This window comes from Nipponia nippon, unplaced genomic scaffold (assembly GCF_047370975.1).
Source record: "Nipponia nippon isolate SJK-2023a ecotype South Korea unplaced genomic scaffold, ASM4737097v1 scaffold_1, whole genome shotgun sequence".
Taxonomy (NCBI): Eukaryota; Metazoa; Chordata; class Aves; order Pelecaniformes; family Threskiornithidae; genus Nipponia; species Nipponia nippon.
In genome coordinates, this window is record NW_028262290.1 from 134233315 (window position 1) to 134248843 (window position 15529).

Sequence of the window (15529 nt, forward strand, 5' to 3'; positions counted from 1 at the left end):
AAGTTGAAAACAATCATAAATGACAATCTTCTGAAGTGGTACGGGCCTTTTGGATGCTACAGCTGTAAGACTTCAGTAGTATTCTGCTGAAGCTTTAAGAATGACAAGCGGATGATTCCAGAGCCCAGCCTTCCTATATGGATGTTCTTTATTTCCCCTCTTGCCCTGTCTTCAATCTTGAAACCACAATTACTCCAAGTGTGTGGGGGAATCGTGGAGAGAGCTGAGTGCCTGGAACAGGAGCTCCTGGCTGGAGTGGGAGGACAGTGGCACCTGGAGCCTTGTGAGAGGGAACCCGTGTGTCCGCTGTTTGGTGGCAGAGGGGACGATAGGAAGAAAAGGACTGCCTGTCGGCTGGACTTCTGGCGTAGCAGTGTTTTTGCACTAAGCTAGAAACACTTAGGTATCTTATTGCCAGTTGCAAGCTACAATTGACAGCACCAGTTTAAATCCAAACAACAAACCGCTACTTACCTTAGTGAATCATTTTAGTGAAAGCTGTATCAAGGCTGAGGATTTTGCTTAAAGATGGGATAGAGACAAAGCTCTGAAAGCTTGTCAGCTGGATTAAGCAAACAAGAAACCTACTGAAGCTACTTTAAAGTGTAGTAAGACATAGTTGTATTTGTTACTGGAGTAACTCCTTGCTGTTGTGGTTAATTCATTAAATCTTTGCCACCTTCCCATTGATTTGTCTGCAAAATACTGTAGTTAATCACAACTAGTAAATTATATTATGCATAACTGCATGCATACTAAATTATAGTGGGATTTTTTTCTTCTCTTAAACTGTTGATTTAAGACTGTCTGTGTGGCCTTAGTACACAGTTTATAAGCAGTGAATCTTGTGGATTTACATAAGCTCCTGTGCGAATGGTCACGTTGAGTTGCGTAGTCAGTCTTAGCTAAGCGCTGTTAGCCATAACACTGTGCAACAGGGATCATCAACATGCTGCATTAATTAGAAAGCAGAAGCCAAAGAAAGGAAAAGGAGAGGTACATGAGAAAGCTAATTCTTTATGTACTTCTAGTAATTGGCTGTATACTGTGGCAAAAATATTCAGTGGGAAAAATGGACAAAGCCTAGTAAAAAAAAAAAAGCAGGTGTCATTGAGAGGTGATAGTCTTGTTATCTGTAACAGCTGAATTAAGCTCATGTGAATATTCATCTTGATGTGTCTCTTCTACCTGATAAGGCTCTTCAGTACCCTGTTTGGGCTTACAGGCAGCCCTTTACTTCAATTGCAGTTTATTTTGCTAAAGCAGTTCCACATCATGGGAAAAAAAATTACTATGTGTGACTATGACGCTACAGTAGCCCTTTGCACATATGACCTTACTAATACACTGCAGAAGTCTGTCTTTGTAAGATTTCAGACAGGAAAGATAAGAAGCGGTGATGGTGGGGCTAACGTATGGCATCTGTAGTGATGGTAAGGCAAAGTGGCTAAAACCGATGAGGTGGGATGGTTGTTGATCTGGAAAAAAGATTCTTTATCCATGTGTGCATGTGTGTATGCATACAGTATGACAGTTCAGCTTGGAAGTTTGCCCTCCCAGCGTAGGGCATGTCAGCTTCTTTTAAAGGGTCTGGATAACTGCTACTTAAATACCAGTGTCAGACCATCCTTCAGAAGACCGGCTTGTTCTTTCTGTCAAGAGTGACGAGCATTCATCCTGCAGTTAACTAAAGTTAAGCAGAGCTTCCGTAAATCTGTGAATCTTCTAAAAAAGCAACATTATAAATAAAACTTATTTGGAAGTAAGTTATAAGTAGTGGGGTTTGAATTTAAATACCTGAGCTAGTTCCATACTGACCAGCTGCATAGTCATATTTGTGTAATGTTTGGACTTTCTTTGCCTTTAATAGTTGATTTTGATGTGTTAAAGGAACATTAAACAAAGTTTTCATTTTTTCTGGGAGTTATACTGCTAAAGACCCTTTAAGAAGTGTGACGTTAGGGGAAATTTTGTTTACAGTCAGTCTAAAGGGAACCATGCTGATGATTAGATCCCTTTGAATGTCTCCAAATCTGTAAGACAATAAACACTCATCTGAAGCATACAAGAATTGGGCCAGTATCTGTTGTACTTACTGCAGTGTACTGAGTTGTGCAAGTTTTAAGAAATCCTATTAAAATACCAAATGAGATTTGAATCTCTGTAGCCATATGCTAAATTGCAAAACTAGAGTGTAGGACAAAAGGTCACTGTTTTATCTATTAGAGTTATAGAACTTTCTTTGTTAATTATGCATCCATCCAACTCTGAATATGCATCCTGCCATCTAGTTTAATTAAGTTTTGTTAAGTCATTTAGAGTGCTTATCCCATATTTAGAACTTAAACTTTTTTGAATAATGCCATTAAGCATACTGGTTTTTTGACAAAAAAAGACCACGTTAAATGTTATCTTCCATGTGCGTATCTTCCTGTTGCTTGTATTGCTCTGCAGTTTTAAAATGTATTTCTGAGGGCATGAATACGAGGAATCTTCTTTGTGTCTTGAAATGTAGATGTATAATGAGAGCTCACATCTTTTTTAGTTAATTGACAGGTTTTTTTGGCTTGTTGTCCCTCTCCTTGTCTCCCTCTTCCCCACCCCCCAAGTAGTTTATCTACTGTATTTACTTACTATGAGTTAACAAAATGTTCTGCTCAGCTGTGGCCAAGATTTTTTTTTTTATTTATTTACTGTAGCACCATTCTTCAGCATTTTAGCTGTGTGGATTGTATGGTTAATATCATCTAATAAAGCACTTTTTCAGCTTAAAGAGAATTGAATCAATTGCAATCCAGTTTTTGAACTGCAGAACTTTAATTAAAACACGTAAGTATGTAGACAAGTGTAATTTTCTCCAGCCTCAAACACCAAGAAAAAAGCCAGTATAGCTTCTCCATCTCTTGCTAAGAAACTTTAGCTAGGAAGAAAACAGAATTTCATCTCAACGTTTCCTTAAACTTATAATAAAGCAGGAAGAATTAAATTATTCTGATGACCACAATTTACATCTTTGAAACAGTCTCCCCTTAGAGCTATGATTTTGCCTTTGGGCAGTCTGATGTCTTGCTCTCAGAAAAGAACCGAAGCTGCTTTATGTCGGGGCCTTATTTTATATACTTTTTCATTGTTTATAGGATTTTTAAAACTTTTTTTGTGAGGAAGTTGATTTTTCTGAATCACATGCCTAAGATGGAAAGATGAAATCTAAATAGTCCCTTTAGAGAAATAAGAGCTGTAGGCAAGCTTTCCCTGTCGTCCATATTAAAAGCTAAAAAAGGTCTCTCTGCAAATATGGTGTTCGATCTCTGCTTGTTTTCTAAATGTCAAACTGCAAGACGAGTTTATTTAAATACTTTCTTAGTGTTACTTGTTGACATAGCAGTTGTCTGAGTTCCCGTCAGCGTGTCATTTGATCACTGGTAGGAAAGGCGTAAATTAGACAACAGAAAAAGAAAAGTTGAGAACCTTAGAGCTGGAACAGTTTTGGTGGCCTATAAATACTTGTTGTCATCGGTTTCACACTCTTGGGACTTGGCTGAAACATGCTTTCCATATTGAACTAGACTAGATTGAATTAAATTTATATAATCTTTGTTGACTGCATTGCAGTATTGTGAAGGTCCAAAACTGTTGTACCTCAGTTCAGTTAGGTTTTTACTACCTTGCTTTTTAGATTACCCTGCATATATGTGTATATATGTGTACATGCACACATCTATCTAGATCAATGGATCAAGTGGGTATGTATATATATGTGTATATGAATGCACTTACACTGTAACCTATATTGGCACAATAACCTTAATCTTGCTGCTTTTTTCATACTCCTGGTGAATCCGTCAGCACAGGTGAAGTTTTGCCTGCTGCGTTATTTAAGTCGTCAGCCCCAAAATCCCACCAGCCCCACAGATGCTCTTGTGGCTGACATTAGCTGCACACGGGCTTTCCAAACAACCCTTGTCTCTCCCCACTGCCAAAGTCCTGCCTGCTAAGCCAAATCTCTTCTAGGAACGTGATAATGCCTGCATGGAGAAAATGTTAATCCGGGATGTCTCTTTTTATATATTAAATTTCCTGATTTTTAAAGCAGAATTGTATTTAGATATTTCAAAGAATTGTTTGAATGCTCATGATTTCTGTGGTAAAAATTGTTGGAGGTAGTAATCAGTTCCTTACATTTCCCTCCCTTTTATTTAAAAGGAAGAGTAAAAGTAAACTTGCACCAAGTATTTGGTGCATTTGCTGACCCATGTGTGACTTGACTGGAGCAACTTTTGGTCTTGCAGCTCCTTTGATCTAGGGAAGAAATAGTGTTGCTTGGCTGTGGAAGATTACACATTTAGTTGTGTAAAAGAAGGTTGTATTCATCTTTCCCTCTTCTGTTGCAAAGCCTGCATTTTTTTTTGGAAGTAATGGAGATTTTCACGGGCGGGGAGATCTCAAGAAACAGAAGTGCACAAAATGAGAATAGAGAAGAAAAAGAAAGGACACTTTAAAAGATGGCAATTGCATCTGAAATGAGATATGAGTAACGGTATTTGAAAGAGAAGTGCTCTAATTGTGGCTAAACTGGACTACTAGCCTACAATATAACTTGATAGCAATATGCTTTTAAAAAATAAAGATACTTTTTATTTCATCAAGCAAAACTTATATCTAGTTGAAATGTATCAAGCTTTGTAGAAACTACAAATATTGCTTTGGAGACTTAAAGTTGTACGAATATCATATTAATTATTCCTTTTCCATGTGTTCTTGTTTACAGACCAGTCTTTCCATATGGGGATGGGGAAGTCTTGGTGTTGTGCTTTTTCTAGTAACTTTTGGACCCTTCGCTATATTTTACTTTGCATTTTATATCCTCTGCTTTGTGGGTGGGTAAGTATACTACTTGGTGATTTGTATAATTTACTATGAAAGTAAAATTTTAATGTATATATTAGCAAATAGTTTGCTCTGAAAATTTGAAGTGACTTCTATGTAATTAATATTTCCACATTTGAGCAGCTCTTTATGAGCCAAGGTTGTTTTCTTGAAATCTCAATTTTATCAAAAGTAATTTTTTTTGCTATTGAATAGTGCTTATAGTATCTTTGCCCAGTCAAAAAAAAATTTCTGATTTAAAAAAAAAAAAACCAAAAACAAACAAGCAGCTATTTATAACGGGAGTTGGAGGACAAATAAATAAAACCAATGTTAACTTCAGTTCATACCATGTCGGTTCTTTTCCCAGGTACTTACTAAGTAATTATGTCCCCTTTCCTTATCACAATCTTATTTTCCTACCTAAGATACTTCATTCATGAGGAAAGTGAGTGGGTGTTTTCCTGGGTGTGTAGAAATGATGCTACGTCTTGCTATATCTTAAACAAGTAGATCAGTTCAGGAGCTGTAGACGTTTCCTACTTTATCTATAGACAGGAAGGGACCAAACAGGTGATGGTTTTATAGCCTTTAGCACCATTATTACATTGTATATTATAATGTCTGCCTTGTAACCATTAAAACTTCTATTTTTAATGCCAAGTCTAAATGTATTAGTGGGATATTCCTCCTTCCTCTCACTTGTAAGACTAATCTGCAGGACAGTAACATTTCTAGGCTCTCCAAGACCTGCTTGACTTCTAATGGAGTGTTTGGGCTGTCTTTAATATTTTTTTTCCCTTCCTTTGAAACACCCTTTTAACCTGTTTATTGGATACAGTACAGAATGTATGTATATTCCTGTATGTCTAATGAAAAAATGTAATAGAGTTTAGTGTCTTGAATTAGTGCTGCTATGCTTGGGTTTCAACTGTATTAAACTTGGAATTCCATCTCTGAGAAATCAGAATAGTCAGTCTACTAGAGTGAGGATTTAGTTAAGTAAAACTAACTTTTAAGTAAATGCTTTTGTCTTATTAAGTCTTAATACATGTATAACTGGCACATTTTGCTGGCTGCTTGTCCAGGGCAAAAGGCAAAGAGCTTGTCCAAAGGGCAAGAGTTTGTCCATTTACTGCTTTGTATTACCACTTCCTTAGTATTTGCAGTATGAAAAATAATATGGGATATAATAATTTCTTAAAAGCTTACGCTTCCTTCTTGCTCAATTTCAGTTGCTTGGCATTTCAAAGCTAACAGTAAAAGCAGTCTCTCATGAAGTGTGTCTGAAGGCAGCTACAGTTTGCCATCGTGAGACTGCCTCCTTCTCAAGTCAGCTCTGATATCTCTTTGCTGTGGCTCTTTTGCTGCTTTGGTTCATTTTTGTAGCTAGTGAGCGAACATTGATCTTCTTAAGAATAAATTCATCTTGTAGTAGTGTATCTGTTAAAGCAGAATTTGTATCCTTCTTCCTATTATGTGTTTACTTATGTAGATACATATGAAGTGTCAGCCCTTCCAGTAGAATGTCATTACTTCATTGCTTTAACATACATATCTTCTTGGCTAAGGCTGTGATCTGGCCCTTTTTTACACTGTTAATCTTTTTCAAAGTGACACACCTACTTTAAATTTTAACATTCAGCATACAGATCCGTCAGTGCTAACTAGGTCAAGTAGATTTATGTCTAAATTATTCTTGCCTGCTTTTTCTTTATGAATTAATTCCTGTGAAGTTACACAAAATTTTTGGTCCTGTTTCTCTTAGAAACAAACAGAAATTAATGTTACGAAGTAACTTTTTTACTTAGGATTAGCAATTATATATCATAACATCGTTTACATAAATAAAGAAAACAAAAATCTAATTTTGTTTCATGATTATATTAGTTTCCTTAATACTTACCGTACCCTTATCTGGAGCAAAATAACAGTTTTGGACATGGATTTTTATCGTAGAATTTTATGTTGAACCTTGGCGTTCTTATCCAATTTGGCATGTAGTTTTCTAACTTTTTATACTTGCTCAAAAACAGTGGCCTGTATCAATAGCTTCTGACTGCCACTGGCTGGGAGTCCACTTCTGACCTAAATATTTAAAGTATATGCTGGTGAGTTGTGAAGGAAAGCAATGTTGATGACATACTGTATCAACATAATCAATCTGTTTATATGGTTTCAATTCTGTTATGTGCTATCTAATTATTTCTTTTTGATTTACTCTTAGCTGTGTGTTTCCTCTTACACAGATAGCTTGTAGTAAGTGTACTGTTGTTGTGTGCATGGAAGATAACTGAAACCATTAGTGTGTATGGTTTCAGTGTATAAAAGCTTTAAATCAAAAGTTGTCTTTGTTTGTTTTGTTTTGTTTCAAGAGTGATTTATAAAATGTTAGCTTTTTTTTGTTTTGTAGTACATGCCTCTTCAATTCAGCATCTGGTAACACATCGCTTAGGGAACTGGGCTCTTTCCACCAAACGCAGGAGGCAAAATTGTTTCTTTAGCCTGTGTAGCCAACACTATTACAAGGTGTTAATCTTCATGAAATATTTTTTGTCTCTACTTTAAGAATTGGTGCAAACCCCTTAACCTGAGCACTGGGCGTGTCTTACCATCTGCCTTTTCTTTGTACCAAGTATGTTTCTTACCTTACTCTCTCTCCTTCCCTCTTTCAATCCTAAGGAAGTAAAATAAAAATAATGTGAATTGCAGCTCTGCCAAAAGCCTTAGGCTTCCGATGCGAGAACTGAAATTTCTTGGACCATCAATTGTTTAGCTGTTTAAAGGAATTTGCTCTGTCGTCAAAAAATATAATTACTGATACTTAATCACATCCATTTATATGTGACTGACTGCCTACACTGATAATTCTAACTGCTTACCAAATCAGGAGCCGTTCTGAAGCTGCTTTTTGACTTTCACAAAGCATTCAGCTAAGGCTTTTACTTTTCAGACTTGATGGGAAAATGATAATCATCTGTAGACTTCATTTTTCTTTCACCTTTGTTCTGTTGTTAATCTTCCAATTAAAAAACAAACAACAAAAATTTAAGTAAAATACAATCTTTTCCTTTTTCTGCTCTATTCGTTTAGAGAAAAGACTAAAATGATTTCTCATTTACTGTGTTGAATATCATCTTGATGAATTAGATGACCATTTGCACTGAATGGTCAGGCAATATATACCTCTCTAATGAGCACAAGATTTTAAATTGGAGAATAAAATGTGTTAATTTCTGCTATAGAGTCAGAAGCTCCTAGCATTTCTAGCTTAAAAATGAAAATACTTAGAGGCATCTAAGAAAATGAGCATATACTTAAATTATTTTGGTAGCATATTAGTATTTTTAATAAGTTATTAACTTTAGAAATGTCATAACATTTGAGAGAAAACAGGTGTATAATCTGTAGCTAGTTATTTCCAAGGTTTCAATCCTTTTGAATAAAAGAAGGGAAGGACCTCTCCCCTCCTTACCCACCCCTCCCCCAAGTTGCTGATACATGTTTGAAGTTAAAACTGATTTTTGGCCAAAAAAATGCATTTTGGGTATACTGTTTTCTTTAAAGGAAGACTGAGATTTCTAATAGAAAAGTGGTAGATAATAAAAAGAAACCCCAAACTTTGTAATAACTAAAAAAACCCCAACAAAATCCTCCCCTCCCCAAACCAAAACATTAGTTAACTTTTAAGCGTAGTGAAACTAATATTAAGATTTTTCTAAGCAAGTTTTTGTCCTTGAACTGAATTATGATGCTACTAGCACCATTGGTCTTATGATTTGAAAGCTGTCTGGAAGTATCTGGAGCAGAAGAGCTATTAGACCTGCTTTTATTTTTTGTCCTCATATGTAGAAAGTACACGTGTTTGGCAGATAAAGATGGCTGTAACAGAATCAGAGTATCGAGAGAAATTTTCTTATGCATTATCAAGTTACCAATAATAATTTTGTTTAGTGGGTTTTTTTTTTCCTTTTTCTATTTCTCTCTCCCTCTCTCTCTCTTTTTTTTTTTTTTTTTTTTTAAATCCTGGAGTTGTTCAAGTATAAATGACCACCTCCCTGCTTCTGAATTGCTGAGCCTCAGAAGTACTTAAAAAGAATGGTTCCCAGTTTGGGAATTAAGACCTTCAAATGGCATATTTTACCTTGGTTAGGAACTTTATTCTAATCATATAAGCATTGTATATCAACAATATAAGACTATTGTACATCAACAGCAATCTATATTAGTAGAATGTATTATTTCAGTGCATTTCAAGCCTGGAATAACTTTGTGAGTGGCTGTGGTCACAAATGTTGGTCAGCTGGCCTTTAAATTGAATGCTTTGAAATTTGTGTAAAAAGCTATGTGTGTTTAGTCATCCCAAGGCTAGTCTGAGCAGCAGTAACTTCATATTCTCTCCTTTTTTTTTTTTTTTTTTTGTAATGCTTGACTTTTCAGAGGCTTTGGTTATGCTGTATTTAGCACAGCCTTTAGGTTCTCATCTGTTTCTTAGTAAAACCAGCTTTACGTTTGTGTGCTTTTGTGCCCTAGTGTCATAAGCTGTAAATAAATTATTGCCGTTGTGGCAAGGTTGAACGTTTTGTAATGGTTGCTTTTTTCCTTATGCCTTCGTTATATCATAAAGAAAACAATAATAAAATTAATTGCTGTCCTGCTTAAGTATAAGTCATAATTTAAATATCATTGTAGAATTGTGAGGGAAGAAGATAATGAATTTCTGATCTAACATTTCACATGGTCCAGGAGTGCATTTATTTAGACTTTATATGCTGAATTAATTAAAAACAAAACAACAACAAAAAAACCCCAACACCCCAAAAAACTCAGAACCTCCCAAAACCCCAACACCTTGTGTTTGACTTCAGTTATTCTCTAGACTTTTTCCTTGACTCTGTTCTTATGCAGCCTGGCAGGACTACTGTTTTTTGTTTTGTTTTCTTTGCAGCTTAAAATAAGTTCCCAGTTGAAAATTTTCTTTCTTCTTGTTTAAACATATGCAATCAGTAGGTAGTTACTACACTTACTACATCAGTTTCTTCCTGGTTTGTGTTTTTGTGGCTTATGCCACAATGCAATGGCCTAAATGTATCTCTAAAGAGTTTTTCTTCGTTGTCTTGAAGTAAAAGAATCTTTGTATAAATGCAGCTTATGTATGTACCCCTCTTTCTGTGTACTAATGTTTATGATCTTAGGTAGCATGCAACCAAGGTTCTTCTCATGCTGCAGGCTGTGTAGTATAGACTGTGCTATATAGATCTGCTATGTGATAAGACTATATCAAGCCTGATAATATAAGACTGGGAAACTTCATACTTAGTATTGTGTCAGTTATTTTGAGCAGCATGCTACACTGTGAAAGAGCACTGTACTAGGAAAATAAACAGTGAGAATTATCACATATTGTCATTTTATAACTTGCTGTGAAGTATTTTCTAGGGGCAGGGGAAAGATTACTTGTTCTAGCTGGTCTTTCTTTTTCTATTTTAGGGGTTTTGTGGTTACTCTTTTATTTGGAAAAAGCAACTCAGAAAAATACCTTGAGCAGTGTGAACATTCGTTTCTTCCTTGTACATCAGTTGGGATCCCTAAGGTAAGGAGAGTTTACTGGTCTTAACTTCTAGATCAGATTTTATAATTTTGAAAACTAGAATAACACTAATCATCAATTTCAATCTAAGAATTGTACCCATTTCCCAAGGTAAAAGAGCCTTCTCTTACGTTTTGAGTCAGCTGCAATGTGCAAGTGAAATGCAAAATTTTTCCTTTCTGAAATACAAGCTTTTTAAGCATTTATGGGAAGTTTGTTTCGAGTATTGTTTCTGGCTTCATTATGAGAAATGAGTAAGATGTAACTGGCTAATATGATCTGTGAGGGAATTACTAAGCCATTCCTTTCTAGACTACTTGTGTGTGTTGGTTTTTGGGGGAGGGAGTGGTAGCTCTTTCTTGCTTTTTATTGGAAGATTGTCATGACTAGTTAGGATTCTTCCATCACTGGATCTATAGTCTCTCCAGTCATGAGTCTTTTGATTGATTGTGTTGCTTGCCTAACTAAGAAGATAAAACTGTTAATTAAGTCTAGATTTACAGTACTTCAGGGATGCAGAAGTTATCTTTGACTGTCTTTAAGACCAAACAAAAATTCTGGAAATGCATACATAAATGTGGAGCAGCAGCAAGATCCCCTTTTCAACTCTTCTTTTTTTCGGAATTGTTAACAGATACATCATTTTGGTTGATGGACCTAAATTCAGGGTTCCTAATTGGATAAATCTGCATCTGTTTAGTACAGAATAAATTCTTAATAGCCAAGAGGTAGAATTTCTAGGAATTCCTGGTTTATGAACCAATACCTCTTGGCAGCTCAGAAATTTATATATATCTTGGCCTAATCCATTTGCACTCATGAGAATAGAGAAAACACTTTAACCCAAAGATTGCTAGTTATGTTATATTTAATCTCGCAGCTGTTTTGACTGAAACGTCCTGCCCTTTCTTAGCTGCCAGGTCACTACGCTTCATGTTGTCTGTGAAAGGGGCGGGGTGTGTGTTCAACTTCCTTATCAGTAGCACATAGAAAGACGTTTATTTTGTGATTCAGCAGTATGTTTTCTAATCACAAAACTTTTTTTGTGACTGGTTCCTATCTCAGTAAGTGGCCTTTTCACTTAAGTCTTTGAATCTGTTGAGATAAATCTGGAATTTAAGTATATTCTAAACCATAAGGTAATGTCACTGGTGCAAATGAAACGTATGAAGTTTAAGGCTAAAAACGGACAAGTCAGCAATCAACGAATGATTCTGTTTTGTTAATGAAACCTCGTTTTAGGGGACTAAGGTTCTTGGTGATATATAGTCTTTAGTGCTTATAGTATATGGATTGTGGAGCGTTGCTTATGTCTTGTGTTTTGAGAGCAGATTTACAAGAAGTTTTTGTGTCTTTTAGATTTCCTCTACATTGTTGAAACATTTTTTACATTAACGTTACTTCTTTGAGCTCAGTACATATGTATGCTCTGGTTGCTTTATAAAAGAATAAAATGTTATGGGTTTTTTTTCCGTAACCCTTGCAAATTCAGTAGTTTGGCTTCTGATTTGAGTGTGGATTATTGACACATCACTTTTGACTAATCTCTGGATTTAAGTTTTGTAGTACGAAGGTATTTATTGTTAGCTGGCTTACCAAATGCTGTTTGAAGTTGTTCTCCAACTAAAATCTGTTTGTCTTCTACAATAGTGTTTTGTATTTCTTTTTTGCCACTGTATTAAAATAGCATTAGCTAGTTTAGCTGAGCTTTTCAGTAGCAGTGCAAGAAGAGATGAGTCCTAACCAAAACTAAATGTGTGGTTTGCTTGGGATTCCTATTTGCCATTTCCATATTAAATTTCTGCTGACTTACCTTTATTGGAAAGTAATATTTTTACCTTGAATTGTTTTCATGTTTAAAACCATTGTGTCCCTAAGTGGTCTTGAACAATGAGTATTCTTTCAAGTGGCTAGTGTATAGGTTATGCTTCTTCCATGAATGAAGTACAAACTGAATTCACCTCAACATTAACTTCTTCCGTGATACTGTATTTTGAGAAGTAATCTGATGATATATGCTCTTTATAAGAGAAGCTCTTCCCCAAAGACAGTCAGAGTTTTATCGATTGTTTTGGGGGTTTTTTGTTGTTTGGGGATTTTTTTTTTTAGGCTGAGATGAAGGTTTAAATGCTTAATTTTAAATAAATTAGTTATAATTCAGAGCACCAAAACTGTGGATGGAAATAATGGATAGAATGTACCAGAGTCTAAGTTACAACACAGGATTTGGTGCAGATGGGTTTCCTTGGTTGCCGCTTATTATACTTATTAGCGAATATATCTTGAATGCCTTACATTAAGGAGAAATAGTTATGTACATTTGATGGAAGATTATTTACCTTTCTGCTTTTTTGTTTGTATACACCCAGGGAGGTTTAAAAATTAGGATTAGAATTGTTTTTCCTTTTGCAAATCTGTTTTATATAAATTTTGTGTCAGGAATATACTCGATGATGCCATAATGTACTGGCTCTGTAAGATACACAATTGTCTTCAGGTTTATATTAAAATAATGTTGAATGAAAGGCAAGTTTAGAGCCTTCTGAACTGTTAACTGGAATGCCATTTTCAATAAAAAAATAGAGATTCTGTCCAACTTTAACAGAAGTGTGGGAAGTCCGTTTATTATCATAATTGATGACCCTTACGCTTAATCCAAAAGACAAGGAGTTTCTGTAGGCTGGGTACAATATTGCCAAATTACTGTAAGATAAGTTGTCATTGTTACAAGTGCTAGTTGCATGTTTGATCCCTGACTGGTCTCTGAATCTCTTTGAGTCAGTTGGTCATATGCTATGTTACGGATTTGACACAGACATGAAATCCCGTGTATCTTGTCCACTCATGAAAGCCTGTGTCCGCAAGTACGTGATTTGGGAAATAGTGGCATTTCTCATATTTGACAGTTACCTAGCATAGTTTCAAAAAAGGACTTTAAAAATATCTATTAGTGCAGTGAAGCAAAAGTCTGAAGTCTACTCAGTCACTGTAATTATGTGCTTCTGGATCCTGGATTTCTTTACTCAGTGCTGCATCTCACTTTGTTGAGTGTATGTCCCACGTTCTTCATAAGCGCTTCCTACCTATTTAAAATGAAGTAAGTAGGTGTCAAATTTAACAGTAACAAGTGATATTAATTTTTCCTAACCAATGATTTAATACTGGTAGAGTATGTCAGACTAATATTGTGTATGAAGTGACGGTTAAATAGGACAATTTTCTTCATGTGAGTTGGGTCCTTCCTTTAAGTCCGTCTTCGAAGTCAGTGTCTGGAAGGCCGGGCTTAAAACCAGCAATGCTTTCCAAGTGAGAACTACGGTCAGCTGTTGTAGCTGCAATGAAATAAAAGCAGATATTTTAAATTTTAAATGTCTTCAGACATATCAAAAGTGAATGAAATTACACTGCATGTGCATAAACATTTCATTGGAGAAAAAACATGTAAAAGAATGGTCTAACCTTGTAGTTGGCTCTGCTTTGAGCAGGAGGTTGGACAAGATGACTTCCTGAAGTCCAGACCCAAACCTGAATCCTATGAGCCTATGAACATTCAGATTTTTACCAAGTAACCTTGCCTGTTCTCTGTGTCCCTCTCTTTCTTCTGGCTGCTGCTTTTTTTGCTGCCGCTTTTGCTTCTGTGTTTTCCAAATGTGGTTTTATGCATGCAGTCCTGAAACTTCAAACCTCTCTTTTAACCATTTTGTTTGGCAATGTGGACTATGCTGTGCTTAGTAAAAATATTTAATCATTCCATTCTGGGTTTTTTTTTTGTATTTTCGACACTGTCAAGACAAAAGTATTTTGCAAATTTGTTACTATATAGCTGGAGTTTTGTTGAATATGAGTCAACTTTATTCATATTAAAGTAGCATTGAACCATTCCCTTGTCTTAAAAGTTAAAAAATATACAGAATTTTGCAGCAAAATACTTTTGTGTTGTGATACAGAGTTGGCTAAGTAGGAGGAGGAGCATTTTCTGGCCTCAGGTGTTTCTTCTGCCATTCACTGTTAAATGGTTTGAATGAGAGATACTTAGGGAGAGTCATGTAGAATAGAAACACTGGACATAAGGTTTATAATTTTTTCATTGATGGTTTTTGGAAGTTTTTCTCTGTTTCTGATAGTTATAACTTTCTCTCTAGATCAAAGAATAAAATAACTTGATTTTTTTTTTTAACAATAGTGTAGGTTTTGGAGTTGTTATTTCTGTGAAAATAAAGGAGTTTATTGCAGATTTCATCTTAAATTTGTAAAGACACTGTATTAATTCACTTGGAGAAGCACTGATAAAGGGTGTTCTTTTTCAGTATGTCACTTGCCAAAAGTCAGCTCTGAGGAAGTCATTCCTGGAGTTAACTGCTCTGAGTTGCAAGTCGTTCTATAAAATAATTTTTTACCCCCTCATCAATTACTTTTTAAAGACTTCTGCCAAGTAGCGATGATTAAAAAAGAGTAATTTGTCTTCTGGCATATAGAATAAACTGAGGTGGATAAAGACCTTCAGAGAAAAAAACCCCAACTGAACAACTACCTGCCTGAGGTTGCACAAGAAGTTCATAATCAAGTATGGAACTGGGGTCTTACCCACAAACTATCTTGTGCTGCTGTCGTGTCTCCCCTTCCCTCCTTTTATAACTATTTGAGTTTTATTTCCTTTTTATCTAGTATTTTAGCAAACTTGCTCCTTTGCAGTAAGCAAGTAGTAGGTTTTCAGGTTAGTTCCTCACCATTATTTACTATATAGTGAAAAATACAGGTATTATTGTTGCCCAGAGAGGTGGTAGATGCCCCATCCCTGGAAACATTCAAGGTCAGGTTGGATGGGGCTCTGAGCAACCTGATCTAGTTGAAGATGTCCCTGCTCATTGCAGGGGGGGTTGGACTAGATGACGTTTAATGGTCCCTTCCAACCCAAACCATTCTATGAATCTATGATTATATCTTATCTACTCTATAAATTATAATAATAGGGAACATGTATAAAGTTGTTACTGGAAGTATACATATAGCATAAACAGTAGAGCTGACTTTTAATTATAGCTAAAACCTGCAAAGTTACATTTCCTAATCTCT

The 15529-nt window shown here is 35.6% G+C and overlaps 1 protein-coding gene across 6 annotated transcripts in view; it reads left to right on the top strand.

Annotated features, from left to right (window-relative positions):
* The window catches only part of SNX13 (sorting nexin 13), a 72229-nt gene that overhangs the window by 17364 nt on the left and 39336 nt on the right, over positions 1 to 15529 (top strand). For all 6 annotated transcript variants that reach the window (XR_015708026.1, XM_087773708.1, XM_087773718.1 and 3 more), the window contains exons 2-3: positions 4769 to 4881; positions 10357 to 10459. Coding sequence is in view for 5 of the 6 variants with exons in the window: in XM_087773708.1 (XP_087629834.1) it covers positions 4769 to 4881; positions 10357 to 10459 (216 nt within the window). In the remaining variant the exon portion in view is untranslated. The remainder of the gene's footprint in view (positions 1 to 4768; positions 4882 to 10356; positions 10460 to 15529) is intronic.